Source organism: Cricetulus griseus, chromosome 2 (genome assembly GCF_003668045.3).
Source record: "Cricetulus griseus strain 17A/GY chromosome 2, alternate assembly CriGri-PICRH-1.0, whole genome shotgun sequence".
In the NCBI taxonomy this organism is placed as follows: domain Eukaryota; kingdom Metazoa; phylum Chordata; class Mammalia; order Rodentia; family Cricetidae; genus Cricetulus; species Cricetulus griseus.
This window is the reverse complement of record NC_048595.1, coordinates 416,281,574-416,302,471: the sequence shown is the minus strand read 5'-3', so window position 1 is coordinate 416,302,471 and position 20,898 is coordinate 416,281,574. Positions and strand designations below refer to the sequence as shown.

Below are 20,898 nucleotides of genomic sequence, written 5' to 3'. Positions count from 1 at the left end.
AAATATAGTTAATCCCACTTGCACAGGGCAGTGTTTAATAGCAGCCAAACATGGCAGGTAGAAATTATAAACACATTTGAAATTTTCTCAGTCCATTTTACCCACCAGGGTTGCTGTGATTTTCAGGGTAATTTAAAGACAAGGCAGCAAGTCAGAAAATGAAATGTTAAAGAGATTAACAAAGAAAGGGCAGAATGTTCTTTCCTCACTAATAAATGAAGGAAGACATGCAAATACATGCACATGTTCATACATAGAAAATAACTTATCTCTCTCTTCATATTTCTTTCCCTCCCTCCCTCCCTCCCTCCCTCCCTCCTTTCCTCCCTCCCTCCTCACAAACCTAGACCTACCTGGGAATAGAGCATCTCAGTTAAGGGATTGTCTCCATAGGATTGGCCTGTGGGGGTATTATCTTAGTTGCTAATTGATGAAGAATGGCTCATCTTACTGTGGGTAGTACCAAGCTCAGAGCTATATAAAAAAAAGGTGACTAAGCTAGGCAGTAAGCAGTGAACCTTGGTAGTTTGTGCTGCAAGCTCTTGCCTTGGCTTCTCTTGGTGACAGACTGTAACCTTGAAGTGAAAAGTGAACCCGTTCTTACCCTTGCTGCTTTTGGTCAGGGTTTTGTCACAGCAAGAGGGGAGCAAACGAAGTCAGCAATGAATAGAAATGCTTTGGTTCTTCGGGGTCTTTGCTAAATGCAAGGATCCCCTGTCTTACTCTTTGTATAAGAAGAAGGTAAGTTGAAAGGTTTCACATGCCAAGGGTAAGAAAAGAACATGCGGCCACATCTTTCACAGGGCAAACACACAGCCAATGAAGCAACACAACACTCATTCTAAGGAGACATGCAGGCATAGTAGTTTCCTTGTCCATTCTATCACCAACACCAATCCCAAAGGATCCTTGCAAAAAAATGTTCTTTATGTGGATGCTTCTTAAATCTACACCTACTTCATCAAGGGGTCTAGATTCTGAAAAAAAAATACGTTTTGAAACAGTTGTTTCAGTAAGGATACTAGAAACAGCTAGCTCCTTGTGATGTTCATACACAAATTCCTTTTATTTGGTTGTCAACAGAGCTTAAAAGAAACAGATAGGCTGGCCATCCATGCCACAAATCTCAGGACACTAAATGGTCACTCAGGAGGAAGGCAGGGATGTTCACATATGTTCAGCAGGGTACTCTCGGGGTGAGGGTAGGAGATATGATCAGGAAATGGATGCTTGAGACATTTGGAATGACAGAGGGTCATACCTAAGAGACAGTCGTATACTGGTACTTCCTGTAGACATGCTGACCACATGCTCCTCTGGCTGAAAGCATTAAGACTCTCCAAGAAGCTAAAGATAACAAAGTAAGGACAACTTAGTGCCAAAGACACACCCCACAGTGCTGTTCAGGAGGGTGAGCATGCTCATGAAGCAGCCAGGGTCAGTAAAAAAGAGAGTGCCTTCCTTAGAGCAGGAAAAAATAAACAAGAGTTTGTTTGCTTCAAAGGAGACAGAAAAGACAAAAGCAGGAAGTGCTGTCCTTCCTCCATCCCTCAGGCTCTCAATGGAAAGTCAAGTGTGTACATCAATCATGTTAAGGAAGAACAGATAAAAGTGACACCACCTTCTACTTGAGAAAGGAAAGCACAAAGCTGCATCACCAACACACTGTTCCTCTTTTTGCTCTGTCGAAGAGTCCAGTGCATGCTACATATCAGGAAACTCCTATTGAGATAGCCCTATGCATATAAACATGACCTCTTTTTAAACTTTCTGTATGGTTCTTGCTCCTTAGTGCTCAAGGCAGCCTATTGGGTTGGGGAAAAACAAAAACCCAAAACCCCCAAACAATCAGAAAACCCCATTTATTTCTCTCAAATATAGATTCTGGGTTCCTATGATATAGGTACGGCTAGCACCCCCCAACCCTTTATTTACTATGATTATAAATGTGTACTGTATATTTGGATAGTTTATTGTCAAATATTGAGAGTCTACATGTTTGCCTGTGGGTTGTATGAGAATTAATGCTAACCATATGTGCTCCATATTCTGTATAAGATAAAAACAAATGAGTACAAATAATTTATTTACATTTATAATTTCATAGTTGCACAATTAATTTAATATGTTCTCTGGTGGGCTCAGTCTATGATGTCATTCTGGAATAGAAATCAAATTTCACTAAAATCTATTAAATAAGAACAAAATAATACACAGAGACTGTCTCACTTCTAGAGTTGCTAGGCTATAAAATTGTGTTTGGTATTCATTATTTGGGATACCAGAATACATTTTAAAATAGTAAATTAGAAAGTTACACTGTTCAAAAGGGGTGGTTGGTCTTAACCAAGCCTCTGGAAATTGTATCTAGAGTGAAATATTACAGTCACACACACTACCTAGGAAGGGATGCACTAGAAGAAATAATTGGATCTAATGGTACTGAGAACTTAACCAATGGCCAGAGATGATGCCAAAAGCCTTGTTTGTATGTATTATTTCCTTGAATCCTCACAGTAACCCAGTTTATGAAGATAAACCTGAGAGTGATTGCTGGACAGCTCCCAGTTACACAGAGAAGTTGTTGATAGAGAAATGGAGGAGTGGACACCAGAGACCACTCCAGTTATTAGGAGATGTTGGGTCTCTCCAGTTCTTTGGGGGAAAACTTAGATGTTTTATGTAACTGTGCTGGCACTCATTTTAATTTAGAAATTGAGAGAAAAGCTTTCTTGTTTGTTAAGAATTCCCTTACTCAATTAGGTAAAATTCCAAGTGCAATTTTCTTTAAATAAAAAATATTTTCGGGATTGTGAACTCAAAATTACATAACTCTTTCCTTATTGCTTAGGGGAAGATGAAGGAAGGTTTCTAGAAGACGGGGATTAGCCTTGGAGTCAGGAATTCCAGAGGACTTATGGGAGGAAGCTGAAGGAGTTACCAGATAGAGATGGAGGCTTCTTTGGGTTCAAGCAGTCAGTGAGAGCCTTGTCACTTGGGTTTGGTTATGAAAAGGGACCAATGGTTGGAATGTTTCTCTTTAATGTAGAGCTTTATTCTTCCTAGAGTCAGAGTTCAAAAAAGGTGAAAGTTTCTTTCTTTCTTTTCTGAGATATGCACATTGTCTCCCTGAGATTTTATGATCAATTTCATCTCTGTCATCCAGGGGATTGGAAAATAAGGAAATGGACTTCTAGTGTTTGTACACACAGTAACTCTTTTTATTGTTTCTTTTCACTTTGATGCTCCTAGAGGAGCCCAAGGAAAAACAAAAGATTGCAAAAGGCCTCTATATTTCAGAGGACAATATTTGGACTTCGGGTTTCTTTATCATTTCTCTTGGGAAGAATAAGGACTGTCTGAGAGATGAAGTGGCATTTCAGGTTCTGCCTTTGAAAATGGTGGCCATGGAGAAGAGTAGAGAAAATGAAGTAAGGCTCATGTCCTCATGGCTTATACTGTCCATGCTGCCTCCTTCTTTTTTATTATTTCACTGTAGATCTTCCCACAGTGTATGATGAGTAAGGGTACAATGAATAGGACAATGGGAAAGAAATAGCAATATAGAATGGAAATTCAATGTCAAAAAAAAAAAATACTTGGAGGGAAGAGACCCGTTGGTAATATAAGGAGAATTACTGGGGAGAGGAATGATTCAGTAAGGTTATACTCAAGATATGTGCAAAGCATAGACAATAGCTAAGTTAGATTGCAGAGAAATAGGTGTGTGTGTGTGTGTGTGTGTGTGTGTGTGTGTGTGTGTGTGTGTGTGTGTGTTTAGTTGGTTGGTTGGTTCTCTCTCCTTCAAGTGGTCCTGGAGACAGAACTCAGGTCATCAGGCAGTCAGTGTCTTTACCTGCTGAACCATCTCATGGGACCAACATTTTTTGACAGCTGAAATTGGATTTAAATATTCTAAGTAATTCATTTCTACCTTGTGCATTTGCATGGTTGAGAAGTTCTTATAACTTTACCCTCTCCCAATCATTTGCTTTGGGACAAGCTCAATACGAGCTGAAAATGAGTTTGAATTGCTTTTTTACTCCTAAAATCTCCAAGTTTGTACTGAGAAGGTAGTAGGTCATTTGTTGAATTGATGGGAAAGTTGATTAATGATTTCAGGAAAGGCAGTAAGTTCATTTTCCAATCCACACAACACACCTCACATATTTGATAACAGGTATTCTAAACTGCCTCTTCAGTAGCTACTACTCCCCCAGCTGAACCTCCAGGATTGCTCATTTAACTCTGGCAACCTATCCTGCTACTTATATAAGACTCGTCAGTTCCTTACAGATTCAGAGGAAATAGGAATTCAAAACAAGAGGCAACCAAGAGTCCTTCTGATCACAGCATCTTTTTCTTGTTGTTCTTAGGAATAAAAGACCTTTTACACTCTCTGTAATCATTCTAAAAGCCAAGGGTTTCAACAAATAAATAAATAAATGTTCTCATTGTTAACAAATATAAAACTTTAGGTGTGTTTCTTCCCAATTATTTTTCAAGCCTTTAATATAATTAGATAATTTCCCATATATAATTTTGTGGTCTACATCTTAATTAGCAGTATGCTATAGATTTTCTCAAATGACAAACAATTCTTCAATAACACCATTTTAAGTAGCACTTACATTTCATTGGAGAAATATATAGTTATTTATCTAACCAATAGCTTGTAGTTGTACACATCAAACATGCTATGAGGGAAAAGGTCAATGTACATGAATTTTGGTACATTCTTGATCAGTAATTAAAAATTACCAAATGAGTAGTTTCTGGGTGGGAGGAGATTCATTTTGAAGGACTTGAAATTCTCTTAAGACACCTTTCTCAGAGCTCAGAACAGGATGAATTCCTGCATGGACTGTAATTGCAGTGCTCTGCAGATCTCTTCATGACCTTCATGTCCATTCTGAACACTGAAGCATATTTTTATTTCTATTCTTTTAATTTTTCTCTTTAAAGTAACATTTTCTTCATTCTTTAAGAATCTATCTTTAAATTAATTTTATATGCTTTATTATAAAAAATAAGTAAATAAAAGCATCACACACCACAATTAACCAGACCCAAATTCTATACAACTTAATAAATACTGATACAGTTAGAAAAGACATTCAGAACATTCAGAATAACTGGAAGTTCATATTAAATTTTACACTCTTGGTATCAAACATATCTTATACACCTATCCACTGCCAAAATCAAAACAAAACAAAACCACTAATCCATGACAGACTCAAAACTAAAAAAAAAAAAAAATAACTTTTTATCCTTCTCATGACTCCTGTCCCCCTGACTAAAGGGAGAGTTTTATACAATATAGTTTGATCTACCCCAACTCCTAACTATCTACCTTCCTGTCTTCTTTTTCTTCCTTTCTTTTTTTTTCTTCAAAACCCCACTAACCCCAATTTCTGTTGCCTAAATACTCTGGGGTATAGGGCCAACCCTTGGATCATGATTGTCCTCCCGTGTTCACAGCCTTAAAGAGAACTTATGCTCCTTCTCCAAGAAGTTATCAATTGACAACAGTTATTTGGCTAGGGGTAAAGCTTCCTGCCCAGTCCCCCACTCCATGACGGACTTTAGTCTGTCTTGAGCTTGTACAAGTCTCTGTGCATGCTGTCATAACAGCTATGAGTTCACATGAGTAACTGCTGTTTTGTTCAGAAAACACTGTTTCATTACACACTGGAATCACCCATTGCTTCTGGCTTTTAATTTTTATGTTCCCCCTCTTCCACAATGACCCCTGAGCTTTGTGGGGATGTATGACAGAAGTTCATTTGGTGCTGGGGACTCTGAAGTCTCTTATTCTTATCAAGTTGACCAGTTGTAGCTCTCTGTGCTCATCATCATCATCTACTACAGGAAGCAGCTTCGTGATGAGAGTTGAGAGATGCACTAATCTGTGGGTATAGCTGTAAATCCTTGGGAGCTGGTTTAATACAATGTCCATTTAGTAGGATCTACGACCTATGTAAATACAGGTTCTAATAGTGCCAGGTATGGATTACTTCTTGTGGATCAGGATTTAATCCAATCAGAAAGTGCTTGGTTACTTCTAAACCATTCGCCAGTAAGCATATTTTGCAAGGTCATTCATTATTGCAGCTCACAGGATCACAGATACAGGTAAGACTAATGATGACTTTTCTCCTCTGGAAGCATGCAGAGCACCTTCCAGCACTATGGAAGCTAGTCACTACTCAGTACTAGTCAGGTTAGTACCAAATTGATTTCTCTATGTTTTATCAGTCAAGTATATGGTATCTTCAGCAATAGTGTCTTATTGCCAAGTTCTGGAGGTTGACCAAGAGTAATGACAATACATTATAGCTTTGTTGGTCTATGCAGCCCCAATGGCCAATAACACCTACAGTCAGAATGACTAATAATAAAAGACAACAACAACAACAACAACATAATAATAATAATAATATTAATAACAACAACAACAACAACAACAAGTGGTATGTATATGGGGAAATGCAGATACTTATTCCTAGCTGCTGGGAATGAAACTGCTGCAACCATACTGAATTCAGTGTGGAGGTTCCTTTAAAAGATAGAAATACATCTATCACATGATCCAGCTCTATTACTCTTGGCCATATACCCAGAGGACTCTATTTCCTACTAGAGAGATACCAGCTCATTTCTGTTAATTGCTGCTCTATTCACAATATCCAGGACATGTAAACAGCCTAGATGTCCATCAGGTGTTGAATAGATAATGAACATGTGATCCGTTTATACAATGGAACATTGTTCATCCGTTAAGAAAAACAAAATTATGAAATTTAAAGGTAATGGAGCTTATAAATAAATACACACATCACATACCACTATCCTGAGTGAGGTGATCCAGAAAGACAAATGTCATGTTTCCTTTCATATATACATGCTAGCTTCAAATTTTTAGCTTTGCATGTTTCCTTTAGAAAACCCCACAGAAGTCAAAACAGTATTAAAAGACCACGATAGCGTGTGTGTGTGTGTGTGTGTGTGTGTGTGTGTGTGTGTGTGTGTGTGTGCGCGCGCGCGCGCGCATGCTCAGGAGTGTTTTCAAGGGAAGGGGGATATAATACAGTGCGTAAGGGATGTGGGATAATGAAATTGAAATGCTTAAACTGGGTGTGTTTAGAAGAGTTGAGGAAGAAGAATGAGGAGAGACAACTAACTCTAAAGACCTTTGGAGAAAGTCATATGTAAACCTACTAACGTAGAAGCATCCTAAAATATATACATATAACATTTAAATGGAGTTACCCCCTTTGGAAAAATAATGCTCCTATTAGATCTACATGCTAGCAAATAACAGGCCCAGTGCCAGGTATGGATTACCTCTTTTGAAGTTATTTTTTCTCTTACTTATTTGTTAACTTTTAATTTTAAAACAGTTGTAGATTTAAAGAAAAATGTAAAGATAGAATTCCATTGTTTTGCATATTCCTCACCCATTTTCCCCAGTGACCAATGTCTCCCATTAAGTTGCTACTTGGAATACTCATTAAAGGAGGTCTATGAACTATGTTGCTATTCTAGTTCACAATGCAAGTTCAAACATATATTTTACTCAATTGCTTGGATATCTATTTGTTATCAAAATCTATTTGACTTTGTGCTCTCAAGGCCCTTTGTACATATATACCCCATCAGTACTCCTTTAAGTGTGAAACTCCAAATAGGATAACACACTCACACCCAATGTTTGTTCTGAACACATCCTAAATTTAACATCAGTACTAACTAGTATGAGTTCCATACGGACAATAATCACAGGACTAAAAGCTCAGGGAGACAGAGGTTTGAACATTACCAGCTCTCGGGGCAGGAAGCTCCCATCTTGGCGGGCAATGACCAGTGACACTGTTTCTCCCTGCTTGGTGCTCCTCAGCATGAGTACAAGCTCTTCCTGAGTTCTTCCTGTGACATCTCTGCCATTTACCTAGTGATAGAATCATACACATATCCACAGTCAGAATATTTCCTATTGCCTCCCCTGTCCCTTTTATTTGAGACTGGTCTGGCTGAAGTTGCCCAGGCTATTGCTGTATAGCCAAGGCTGTCCCTGAACTCAGATCTTTCTGGCAGAGCTATTGAATGCTAGGATTATAGACATGTACCACCATGAACAGCTCCTAAGTGTTTTCTTTTTTAAGTTCTATTTTGTGAATTAAGTATGCAACACATGGGTTCATGAATTCAATGAAGCTTGAAAAGATGATAGCAAGTACATGGTCAAACATAGAAATTTCAATAATAAAATGGTCATCATAATTTTGATACTAGACACACTCAATCAATAAATTGTTTTACAGTGGGGATTTTTCCTAACTCATTGCATTTTTATAAGAGGAAAAATCAGACTAAAAAGAGTCAGAAATTAATTCATCAAGTAGATATGAAGTGGATTGCAATATACCAGGCAGAAATGAACTATTTATCATATGGCAAATTACTCTGGAAGTACAAGTATTTTGGTGTAGTCCCAAATATTCCTTTTGCCTAGAAAAGTGTTATCAACAGGTTATCATAGGTTATTGGAAAGCAGCCTCAGAGCTTCGCTTGTCAGTTGGAGCATCCTTTCTGATCTAGAACTACATGGAATGCTAAAATGTTTCCAAAATATACATTCTCAGTGATGCATATTTGAAAGCAATTTTCCAAAGCATTGGAGATTTAAAACCAGTCAGTCTCAACCAAGATTCTCTCACTGTTGACTGTCCAAAGCTCCTTGTTGAGATGATGATGGTATTGGACAGTAACCAGTGGGAGAAACAAGACTCATAGATGGGTACTTAAATACTTGTCTATGAAAAACCAGCTCAGCTTCCTTATTCCTGCCTTAGTGTAGATAATACTGATTTGGATATGACAGTGACGATAGGAGACCCTTCAAAGTTTTGAAGAAACTACTACAGAGACTTGCATGAGAGTATGAAATTGTTAGCTCCAACTAAGTATTTAATAAACTCCTAAATTAACTCAAATACCACAGGCAAAAGAAAGAAGGAAGTAGGAAAATGTTAGCATTTTGTCCCACATCTCTGATCTTGGGGACATCTACAGTTAGGCATCTCATTAACTGGTTTTATAATTGAAGTCATTATCTTGTTTACAAGTACTAATTTCCAATATATGTTGCATTAGAAATTAAACATTTATATCTAGCTAGCCCTCAATATCTGTGAATTTAATAGTAGAAATTTAATCAACTTCAGATAAAAAAAAAACACTGACAAAGTTGTATGTATACTGGACACTGGCAAACCTTTTTGTCATCATTTTCTAAATAAGACATACTGTTTAAGTAGCATTTGGATTGTGTTAGATATTATAAATCATGTAGGTGACAATTTTTTCTCTTATTTATTGAGATTTTAATTATATCATTTCACCTTAACTTTCCATCTTCCAAACCTTTGCCTTCTCATATATCCCACCTTGCCTCTCTTTTCACTGATTGTTGTTACGTGTGTGTGTGTGTATGCGCGTGTGCTTGTACATGTGCGCGCGCGCGCGCGCGCGCGCGCGTGTGTGTGTGTGTGTGTGTGTATGTGTGTCTGCTTCCTCTGTACAAATTGACACTTTAATGCATCATTTATATGCAAAAACAATGCCATGTTTGTAGTTTTAGAGGGTACTGGGACCAAAAAGAGATAGCAAGTGACTGTCTTAATTATTAAACCTGAAGTCAGATATAGGGGTTAATGCTAAAAGATCAGAGAAGCAGAGCAGCCAGACACTAGTTTTTACCTCTACTAAATCCTCAGACCAGAGCGGTGATCCTGCCCCTATGAATCCTCAGACCAATTGAATGATCCTATCTCTAGGAATCTTCAGACTGAATGGCTGCTCTTCTGTCTCCTCCTGCCTTATATTCCTCTCTCTGCCCAGCCATATCCCTTCCTAGTGCTGGTATTAAAGGTGTGTGACCCACCACCACCTGACTCTGTTTCTCTTTTAGACTGGATCAATCTCATGTAGCCCAGGGTAGTCTTGAACTCACAGAGATCCATCTGTCTCTGCCTCCTAAGTGCTGGGGTTAAAGGTGTGCACCACCACTGCCTGTATGGCTAACTAGTGGCTTAGCTTTATACTCTGATCTTCAGGTAAGATTTATTTGTTAGATCACAAACAAAGGATCACCACATGTCTCTGTGTTTATTTACTTAAATATAAAGAAACATTTTACTGAAGACATTAACTTCAATTCTTACCTCCAATATTCTGTCTCCTGATTGTAGGCGGCCATCCTTTATTGCTGCTCCCTTTGGTAAGATGTTTTTTACAAAAATGGGACCAGGACCATGTATAGAAGAGTCTCTGGTTACTACAGTGAAACCAAGTCCTTCAGGGCCTAGCATGCAAGACCAGAAAGATATATTGTCTCCTTAAACACTGGTTGCATTACACTCACTCCTTTAGTAAACTCTGCCTAGTTTACATTAAAGCAGATCAAGTCAATTATTTACATTTCAGGAGATTTTTACACAGCCCTCGGTTTTCCTGTTTTAAATAAGGATGACAGTTCTGAACAGGCAATGATAGCATCAAAGTGAAGTTAGGATCCAATATATACATAGAACACTTTTGTTAATTCAGGTTCTAGAAGACAATGTATGACATCCATATGTCCATAGTATCAGTTCCTCAGTAATCTACCCTTGACTTCATCTTTCCTCCCAAGCCTATGATCTCCTCCATTGGAGTTTTGTGGGTCTCTCAATCAAATGAATAGTTTGTGGCTCAACCCTCTGCACATGTCCTGATTGCTTCATTGCTATAGCCACTGTCTTGTCCCCAAAGACTCTTGCTGTCCCTTCCCAGTTGCCTTAAATCTCCAACTTCTTCCTTCAACCCTGTCTAAAGATATATGCAGATTTCTTAACTGTAAGCAACCTTGAAGCTTCCATCATGAGTAAAGTCTGCTGTGCCTCCAGCCTGTAACACACTGGGATGTGGTAGAACCTTTAGGGAATGGAGCCTGTAGAAGGATGTTAGGGACACGTGGCATGCCATTAGGGATATGGAACACAAGGAGCTATGGTCCCCCTCCCCCCTCATGCTTCTCTTTCTTTGCTTCTGGGCTGCTAGAAAGTGAGAGGCTTGTTCTATCATTCTCATCATGCTCCATTGCTTTGCTTTAGGTCCAAAGCAACCCGCCAACAAGCTCTGGACTGAAACTTCCAAAATTTGAGCTCCCAAACCTCCTACTATTTCATATTTCTTTTTATAGTTTTAGAAAGTTGATAGACATACTTCCTATGACCATGGCCAAGAGTTCTTCCATACTTGGCCTTATTTCCTATCAATCTCTGATACTTTCTAATTATCATTTTCAGAAATTAGCTCTCCCTTGATTTTTAACATTTTTATTTTCGTCTCTCTCTCATTCAACCATGTCTGTCCCCCTAGAACTCACACCACTGTCCCCCCAGTCTCTCAGCTCTTTGATTCATTATCATTACCTAATGGGATGGAGCTAGCATCTCTTTGGTTCACTTGTCCTCTCTCCTCTCACCGCTTCATCTTTCTGTGTCTCCACATTTCTCTCTCTCTCCTGAATATTACTATGAATATTTCAAACTTTGCTGTGTTTCTCCCTCTTCAATCCAGATCCTGCCATTATCAAATATCCTCATCTACTTAAAATCCTAATTTCAATCAATGACATTTCCAGTATGCAAATTTGCCCTGGCTGAAAACCCCAGCAAAAACTGTAATTTTTTTCTTCCTTCCTATAGCCATTTATCTATTAAGGCATGCCTATTATGGTTTCACATGTGGACAGAGGCAATGCATCCTTGTTGATTGGCTCTCCTCTTCAGGATATCTTTTGGTGACCCTGTGAATGATTCATCTCTCTTATCTTAAAGCACCTAACTCAAATATATTGGTAGGTTACTGGTATACAATAATGTATTTGGACATGACTTACTGTAATGATTTAAAAATATGTGTATCAACCTCTGTGCCTTCTTTTCAACTCACTTTATTCCCAAGATAATATTTTTATAAGTGAATAAAATTTTGATTGAGAAATTTTTGCAGAATAATTTCTATATACTAATGACATCTATGTGTTCTTTTTGAAATTCACAATGTCTAAAAGTTTCCTGTTGTGTATCATCTTCATAAGATAATTTTTAAGGTCCATCTACAATCCACACTGCCAGAGGAGCTAGGAAACAAGGAGGACCCCAAGAGAAAGATTGCATAGTCTCTTGAAAAAGGGGATGGGGACAAGAACCCCTGACCAAAAGTGAGAGGGGGGAGAGGAAGGAGGTGGGAAGGGAAGAAGGGGATGAGGGGCGAGAACAAGAGGACTGAGACAGGGGAGGAATAGGGGAGGGTAAGAAAGGAGATGCCTTGATAGAGGGAGACAGTACAGGTTTGCAGAGAGGTCTGGCACAGGGAAAATGATAGGGGATTCACAGGGAAGACGCCAACTAAGAAGCCAGGCAGTGGTGGAGAGGATGCCATTAATGCCCTTCCCCTATAATGAGATTGATGCCTACCTTGGTTACCATTCCTAGAGCCTTCATCCAGTAGCTGTTCGAAGCAGAAACAGGCACCCACAGCTAAGCACTGAGCCATACTACTGGAGTCCAATTGTGGAGAGGGAGGAGGGATGAGCAAAGGAGCCAAGATGGGGCCAGAGAAACCCACAGAAACAGTGGACCTGACTTACTGATAGCATGGAGAACCTCTGAAAGTGGGTGCCAGTTAGGAGTCCAAGATAGTCTATGGGACCTCTTTCAGTGGAGCCAGTCTTTATCCCTAGAGCACAAATGGACTTTGGGAACCCATTCCCTATGGAGGGATACTACTGCAGCCCAGATACAGCAAGGAGGGCCTAGGCCCTCTCCCAAATGATATGATGGACTTTGAAGGTCCCCTGTGGAGGGCCTCACTATCCCTGGGGAGTATTAGGGGGGTGGGTGAGGGGGTTGGTGGGGAACATGGGAGAATGGGAGGGCAGGGGAATGGGGGGGATGGATATGTAAATATGAGTAGTAATTAAAGAATTAAAAAAAGTTTCCTGGTGGTCGTTAAATTATTAATTTAGTGAAAAAACCTGTGAGAGTCTTTGAATTGGCTTGAGAAACCACAGGATTTTAGGAACTTACAGTGGGAGGTGGGTAAGGAATAAGTAGGGAATGAACAGGAACACAAGAGTGCATGGATACATGGGCATGTGTACAATAATGCTGTACCAATATGTTTGTACACACGTGGCCAGGATACTTGCTCTGCACTAGAAATTGACAAAAAGTTGAAAAAGATTAAGAAAGGTTACATGCAGCCTTGAAATTTGGACTATCTTCAAGAAATGTAGTGTTGAATCTGAAATTAATAATCATTATCTATTGTCTTTCTGAAGACTAAACCTTTCAGTGATGTAAAAAACATTCTAGAGAGCCCGAGGCCCTATTGTTGAACTGGCCTAGAGGATGCCTTTTAAAGCAACCACTAACTTATGCTCCAAATGAAGACAATCAACTTCCATGACTACTCAGTATTGAGCTGTCACAAAATTTGCTTGGCTTCTATAAAGTCTGCACCGATTCTCTCCATTCCTCATGATCATCTTGTTTCAAATAATATAAACTTTGCAGAAGAAAAGAAGAAAGTACTACAGTTTTTTTAAAAAGATTAAGTTATCCAAGTATACATTCAAATGTATTCTTTGATACGATTAAATAAAAAGAGACTTAACTACATTAACCTTAATGAATTTCTCTTAACCAGTTTTACATGGTACAATAATAGAATGCTATTAAGCACAATTTAATAATTACCTTTCTTTAGGTCAATCTTAATTTTTTTTGCATTTTTCTTGCTGCCAAACCCCATGAGAGGGGAGAGTGAGGGAGATGAAGCTTTTCTTCCTATTCTTGGAACTCGGGGGCTTTTGCTTTGCTGCGGGGAAGTTGACTCATCTGCTTCAGGACTGTTTGTTCCTGTCAGAGTTACTGCCTTTAATCCTGGTTTCCCACGGGTAGGAGGTGGAACCTTTGTTCTTGAAGCCCCATCACTGTTGCCAAAGATGTTCAGTGGTCCAATGACTGCTTTTTCATACTGCTCACGGTTTTGAGGCAGAAGCACATGGAGGACCACACTGGGGGATTTCATTGCCTGGCGGAAGACATCCTGGGCCCTTGAAAGAGTGAATAAATGCAGAATGATATTGAGTTCTGGCAAACCACTTTCTAAGGTACGCAGCCTCATAGTACCGGAGGGGTTATCACTACAGTGTGACTCTGCTAAGGAGCTCCCACTCACTGCTTACTACCTGCCCACCACAGTGCCTTCACACTAGGTACACATACAGGATGACCATGTAGAATCCTCTAGTTTAGTTTTCTTAACAACTACATAAAGCAAATGTAATTGGCTTATATTTAACAAACCCAAGTGGATGCTCAGACAGACTAAAGAACTTAACTGACAACTTCTAGCTTTCAAGTGTTTCTAAGTAGGAAAATCTTACTAGAATTAATTACTGAAGCACACATTTAAAGTGATTTTAAATCCTTTTTAAAAAAATCAGAGGATGAATTGATTATTTTTACTTGACTCTAAGTCGGGTGTTTTATGACTCAGTTTCTACTTTGGTAAAACAGGGACCATTGAGCTCCCTAGCCTTTGCAATACAGGGCAGCAAAATATGCAAATAACATAATTATTAATAACTATCATAATTCTGCTCAATAATAGCTGAATATAATAAATTGTTTTAGGAAGACATCGTTTCACTCTATGCCTTAATAGTAGCCAGTGCTACATGCCTTTCACTGGCAGCCACCAGCCCCCAATATTGATAAGTAATGGCCAGAGAGATGCTGTGTTATGAGCAGTTTGGCTCATAGGCCAGATAGGCTACTGATTATTAATAAAGATCATTACTACTTATGTGCCTAACTTAGAATCCCTCAAAAATGGCAATGCCCATCAATATGGATGTTTTTATATGTAGATATGGATAGCTAGATGCAGCTGGATTTTCCATATTATAATTCCTGGGGAGAAACATGTATTCCCCGTAATATTTTTCACATTCAGAAATATGGTTTCTTGAGGTAGAACATTTTAAATTCACTTTTTTTACAATTTGTTTCTATTATTCATCGAGTCCTCATAGACATCACCCACAGATTTTTACAGTTTAAGGAAGACTGAATCAAGGATGTTAATTAATAATCTGAATTAATTGTCTGTGAAAAGAGCCAGTGGTAAATACCAGTCTAACTGACCCATAGCCCAAGAAAAACAAACCCTTTCATTTATGGGTGCCCCAGAAAGACAGGCAGGCAGGAAGGCCCCTTGCATTCTGTGTCTCAACCTCTGTAGACATTGGGCACATATGTTGGCCACCTCTGAGTATGTCAAGATATAAAATGAATCCAGAAATGGATGGTCAAGGGTCACTTAAAGGGACCTGGCTTGACATTCCACCTATGATTTGGGTCATAATGAGCTCAATAATGATTATAAATATTCAAGAGAATAATAAAGTAAATAAACAATGAAAAGATGCTTACTGAGCAAAAGTTTTGTCCAGGAGTTCCACATTGTTGATTTTTACAATGCATTCATTTTCCTGAAACAGTCCCTCCTGTTTGCACCTGCTGTTTTCTTCAATGCCTCGGATGAAGAGTCCGAGGATCCTAGAAACATTTAGATTGAAATAAAACTTCCGAGTAACAATGTCCTCATTATTTCTCCTCTTGCAGCTATTCAGAAATAAGTATTGGTTTTTGTTTACCAAGCAGATTATGCTTCTATTTAGCCAAATGGTTCATCTTTCAAACACACACACACACACACACACACACACACACACACACACACACACAGGCTCACACACTCACAGGTGCACACATGCACACACTTTTACCAGAAGACAAATATTCATATCATAAATAATACATTTGCCATGAACTTAGGAAAGACCAGTAGGGCTCAATGGAGACTATACCAAGAAAGGCTAGCAGCTGAGAGGAGGCATCACAATTGACTGTAAGGCAGCCTGCCTGAGTGGCAAGGTAGAAACTTGGTGCTGGTGAGGTGAGAGGATTAGACATTGCCAGCATGTTTTGCAGTCCTATTACATGGTTTAGTCATTTGCTTATTAAAAAGGAAACAAACATCAAAAATCAGGACCAGCCTCGCATTCAGAGAGGATACCCAGGGGCTTTGGACTTTTAAATCGGTGTCAGAAGGGGGAAGGGACTGAAAAGGAAATAAAATAAAAAGGAAACTATAGTAAATGATAGTTACATTTCCTCTACAATTCTTCCATATCCATGGAGTATCCAAGATCCCCTTTGGGTACCAAACTCTGTGGATGCTCAAATCCTTTATGAAAAATGCTGTACTATTTGCATCCCTCTTTACGTTTTAATTATCTCTAAATTACCCACAAAATCCAATGCAATGTAAATGCTATGGAAATAGCTAATGTAATGTGTAGAGGATAATAACATAAAAATGTCTGTATGCATTCAGTACAGATAGGAGATTTTATTGGTATCTTCAGACTGCAGTTGGTGGAACCTGCTGTTTTGTTTGGGAATAATGTGGACACAGATTCTCAAATTCACATGCAGGCTCTATGTGCATATGTGTTTATGTGTGTTCACACATGTGATCTCTATCACTTTCATGAATCTAAAACTAAGTCTACCACAAGAAATGGAACCTCTACTGATTTTAGCCATTTTTCACTTTGGTGATGTCCTTTATCTTTGTGGCTTGACACAGGCCTCACGGTGTCACACTGAGACAGAGAGATGTGACTCCAGAGGTAACTGCAGGGTGTGGAGAAACTGCAGTCTCCGTATAAACCTGTCCCCTTATTATTCTGTTTAGTCACCTTTTTTTGAATAAGAGCCTAGTGTGCTATATTACATAGTCCCTTTTGTGTTAAATTTCAAATCTAAATAAAATATGAGCACATTTTAAGCATAAATGATAAGGTCAGCTGAGCAAAAAGGGCAGCCTGTAATGAAAGCACAGGAGAAAGGACCTTCTCTGGATGGCCAAAAAATTGAGCCTCTGCCTCTGGCTTCAGTTCATTTAATGAACTCAGAGGATCTCAAGGTTCCAACAGACAAGGTGCACACAATGAAACTCAGGCTCCTCCTTCAGAAATGTTAAATCAGCACAGTGGGCCTTTGCTGCTGTTGCTGAGCAAGTGGTAGTCTCCCCAAGTACTGCAAGGAAGGGCTCCAGGGCATCCTGGCAAGTGTGGGCGGCGTCTCTGGCTTCATCCCCTCGCTCTAGAACTTTACCAAATTAATCAGACATAATCGAGAAACCTTCCTTTCCCAGCACAATACTAATGTGAAACTATTTGACATGAAGAAGGGAGAATTAGATCAAAATCGTGCTTTCTTCTAAATTAAACTGCTCTCTGATAGTTCGAAGTTTAGATTTTTGTTACGGTGGCATCCCCATAACATGATCCATTAGGAGGCTCACGTGTGGTTATAAACTAGTTTATGTAAGTGATATTTTTTTAACAAGCATTCAAGTCTTCCTTTAATTTAATTCAGTACATCATCAGTCATGTAATGTTACTCCCTAGGATTTAATTTCACATTTTGGGAGATGAATTAATTCTTTCAGGCCACTGGGTTGCAATTTAGCTAGCATATTACAGCTGGAGCATGCTATGTGAACCTCGCTGATCTAAATAACCCAACTTCCCATGAAAAATTTATTGACAGAATAAGCCCAACTGTAAAACCTGTGTGTCAGAGGTAATTTTGGTAAAATGTAAAACTGACTGATTTCATTAGTTTGGTCTCCAGCAACAAACCCATCCCATCCTCCCTATTATCTGGAAGGGGTAAATTCCCTGCAGTATGACGTCATCTCTACCACTGTGAGGAAGCTTATAAAACACTATCTACTTTTACTTACTGGTGGGATGATAGCTGCTTTATTTGAGATAAAAACTTAACGGACTTAACAATTAATGCTTAGTGGTGCAATCATAGGGTAAGACAACTATTGATAGTGTAAAAGGATGCTCAAAATTCAATCTCCCAGCAGGTTAAGGGGCCTGACAACTGCTTCTTGCTCATTTAATCATCGCTGAGACTCTTGTGCCTGACCTTTGTGCCAGCCCTGTGTTCCCACTGAATCCTGTGGCTGCGCCATCCTGCTAACTCACTGCTTGCCACTCAAACTTCTTTCCTCACACTGGGAATCTCTTCCTTCCCCCTGATCTGTAGCTGTTGAGGTATCTTTATTATGAAATGGAAGTGCGTTATCTATTTTCAGTGAAAAAATTAGTGTTTTAATTCTTTAAATTTAACTGACATTTAAAAACAAATGTTGTGATTTTTCATTTGTTTGTAAGGACTTAGGGTTTTGTGTTTATTTTCTTTCCTAAAACAAAACAAAACAAACAAACCAACAAAACTGGGAAGGCCAATGGCCCTCAACACAAGCACTATCCAGCGTCCCCATGCGCTGGTATCTAATGAATTCCTGGGGACTTCAGTTCACACAGTAGCCCCCAGATTTTATTCAGATGTTCTTAGAACAAGTTTCTCATTTAGTAACAAGTGTGGCCATATTTTTCTTAATGAAAAACAAAACAAAACACTGGATGCAAAGCCAATTATAGTAGTCTTAATAAAGAATTAAATGTAAATTCTAATTTAAAATAATGAAACAAACTAATAAATGGAAGGAAATTAAAGCACAGCACTGTGACCTAAGCAAGCCCCCATGCTCACACAGTGAAGCCAGATGGCAGAATGAAGGCAGACACTTGTCTGACAGGCTCTATAGGCCATTACATCAAGACACATGGGTTGAGTTAAGTGTGCTGTTTCAGCCTGTACTCATTACTTCTTAACTTTTATTGGCTCGTGTCTCTATTTCCATATGATTTTAAATTAAATTTCCTTTCTATATCAGTAGTGGATACCCCAAAATATAATAGAACCATTTCTTCAAGTTGCTGTATAGTTGACCATGAGTTTAAATGAACCCTCATTTGTGAAGCCGACTGTTCCTGCTTTATCCCAAACAATCATTACACTGACAATTTCTGCATTCATAGGTAGTGGGTTTTACAAGGAGCTGTCATGTTTTTAATGTCATTTAATCCCCATAACCTTGAGGTGAGGGAGATCTTTATACAGACAGGTTTAGGGGCTAGCTGGAGGTTATGTGAGGAGAACATGTGCTAGGAATCAGAACCCCAAAGAAGAAGGGGAGATCAATATATCCTGTCCTCATCGGAAGTGAGAGGAGGGGATCTCTCATCTGGAGGGCGAGCTTGTTTTCTGAACTATTGAGAATGAAGGATGGTGAGTGTCACTGTGGATATTTTTTTCATTTTGGGGAATTGCATAGATCCTCTGTTCTATTCCAGGTTCATTAAACTAAAGGGCCTGGCAATTTAACCACTCTGGTATTTCACAGAGCCCTATCAGTACACTTCTGCCAAAAGCCATTAGGATTTCTCATGGGAACTGAATAAATACTCACCTTGTCTGTCAAAAACAACCCTGGTCTGTCCTCTGCCATAACCCATAACATATATAAACACACTTATTAACACACACAGGAAACCAGACAAAAAAGCCACTGGCTTTCCACTTCACTTCTTTTTAGAGACAGTTCGTTCCAGCAAGAGCTTGCCGTCAGATGTTATATGGGAGAAAACTAAGGTGATGACTTTGCAATTACAGGTAGCAGATGGCTACCTGCTGAAGATGATGCCAACCCAAATATCATGACTAAAGCCACTTCTCCTTCTATACAGCCAACTGAATTGCCAGCTCTGTGGCACCCACTTCATTCCCATAAGTAAAAGCGATTTTTATATCCAGTCAGATGTGGATTTCAAGACATATTGCCACAATTTAAATTGCCAGTATGGATTTATCAGCAAATGTCTTTAAAATTCCAAAAGGATGTGATGAATTCTTTAGTGATCTGAACTGTATTTTAGAAAAAAAATTAACAGAAAGACACATTTTTCTTCTACAACTAAATCACTACTAGAATGGGAATGCTTATTGGTCTTAGTCCTATGTATATGAAGAAATTGGAATTACTATCTTCATTCATTGAAGAATATTTTATAATGGTAAAAGAAAAACCCACTCAGTTGTGACATTTGTCTAACAATATGTTAAAAATCTTTGCCGAGGAGCTTGTTTACTATGCGTCACTCTCAAGGATGCTCCAAGAAAGCACTTCATAATTAATTGTAAGTGGAGAGATTGGGATGATTTTTTTCTCTGCATCCTGGAAATAAATGATTTTTAGACTGTCTCTAAAGCATGAAGCCAACCAAACTATTACTGAAGGAGTCGCTCTGATAGAGACTGCCAGTTGTTGCTCCTGGAAAAGGCCTTCATCAGGGTTTTCATTAGCATGAGCTTCTGAGACAAGGAAAACACCTTACCGTCCACTCAGAGATGAAAAGAAGGGTACCACATGTATTCCCAGGGGGTCTCCTTCCCCAGAAATCTCCACCGCTCTTGTCATATCACTGGGGCAGAGCAAAAACAGGAACACACATGAGTTTTAGCTCAAAACCAGATTAATGCACCCACAATACCCTTACCTTCCCTGACTATCAACTACTGTGACTTCCACATCTATGGCGAGTCAGGAGTGTGGGGTTTGCTGATGTGTTTCGAAGATCCACAGAATAAGCATGTTAAAAGACTCTCTGATTTCTTATTTGAATCTTCCTTGAAAAAAGAAAGTTGAGAAATAACTCACTACTAAAACAGCCTCCCACTTAAGCTGCACAAATCAAGAGAGATAAAAAAGGTCCACAGAATGAAATCTCTCCCTGATGAGACTTTCTTGAAAATGACTGTATAGGCCATATGTACATAGAAA

General features: G+C 38.9%; 1 protein-coding gene across 5 annotated transcripts in view; it reads right to left on the bottom strand.

The window, feature by feature from the left end:
- The window catches only part of LOC100770975 (partitioning defective 3 homolog B), a 1,032,377-nt gene that overhangs the window by 455,001 nt on the left and 556,478 nt on the right, over positions 1-20,898 (bottom strand). For all 5 annotated transcript variants that reach the window (XM_035440979.1, XM_035440980.1, XM_027397031.2 and 2 more), the window contains 5 exons: positions 20,453-20,539; positions 15,558-15,683; positions 13,815-14,173; positions 10,230-10,369; positions 7,826-7,954 (listed from right to left, as the gene is read on the bottom strand). In XM_035440979.1, coding sequence (XP_035296870.1) covers positions 7,826-7,954; positions 10,230-10,369; positions 13,815-14,173; positions 15,558-15,683; positions 20,453-20,539 — 841 coding nt within the window. The remainder of the gene's footprint in view (positions 1-7,825; positions 7,955-10,229; positions 10,370-13,814; positions 14,174-15,557; positions 15,684-20,452; positions 20,540-20,898) is intronic.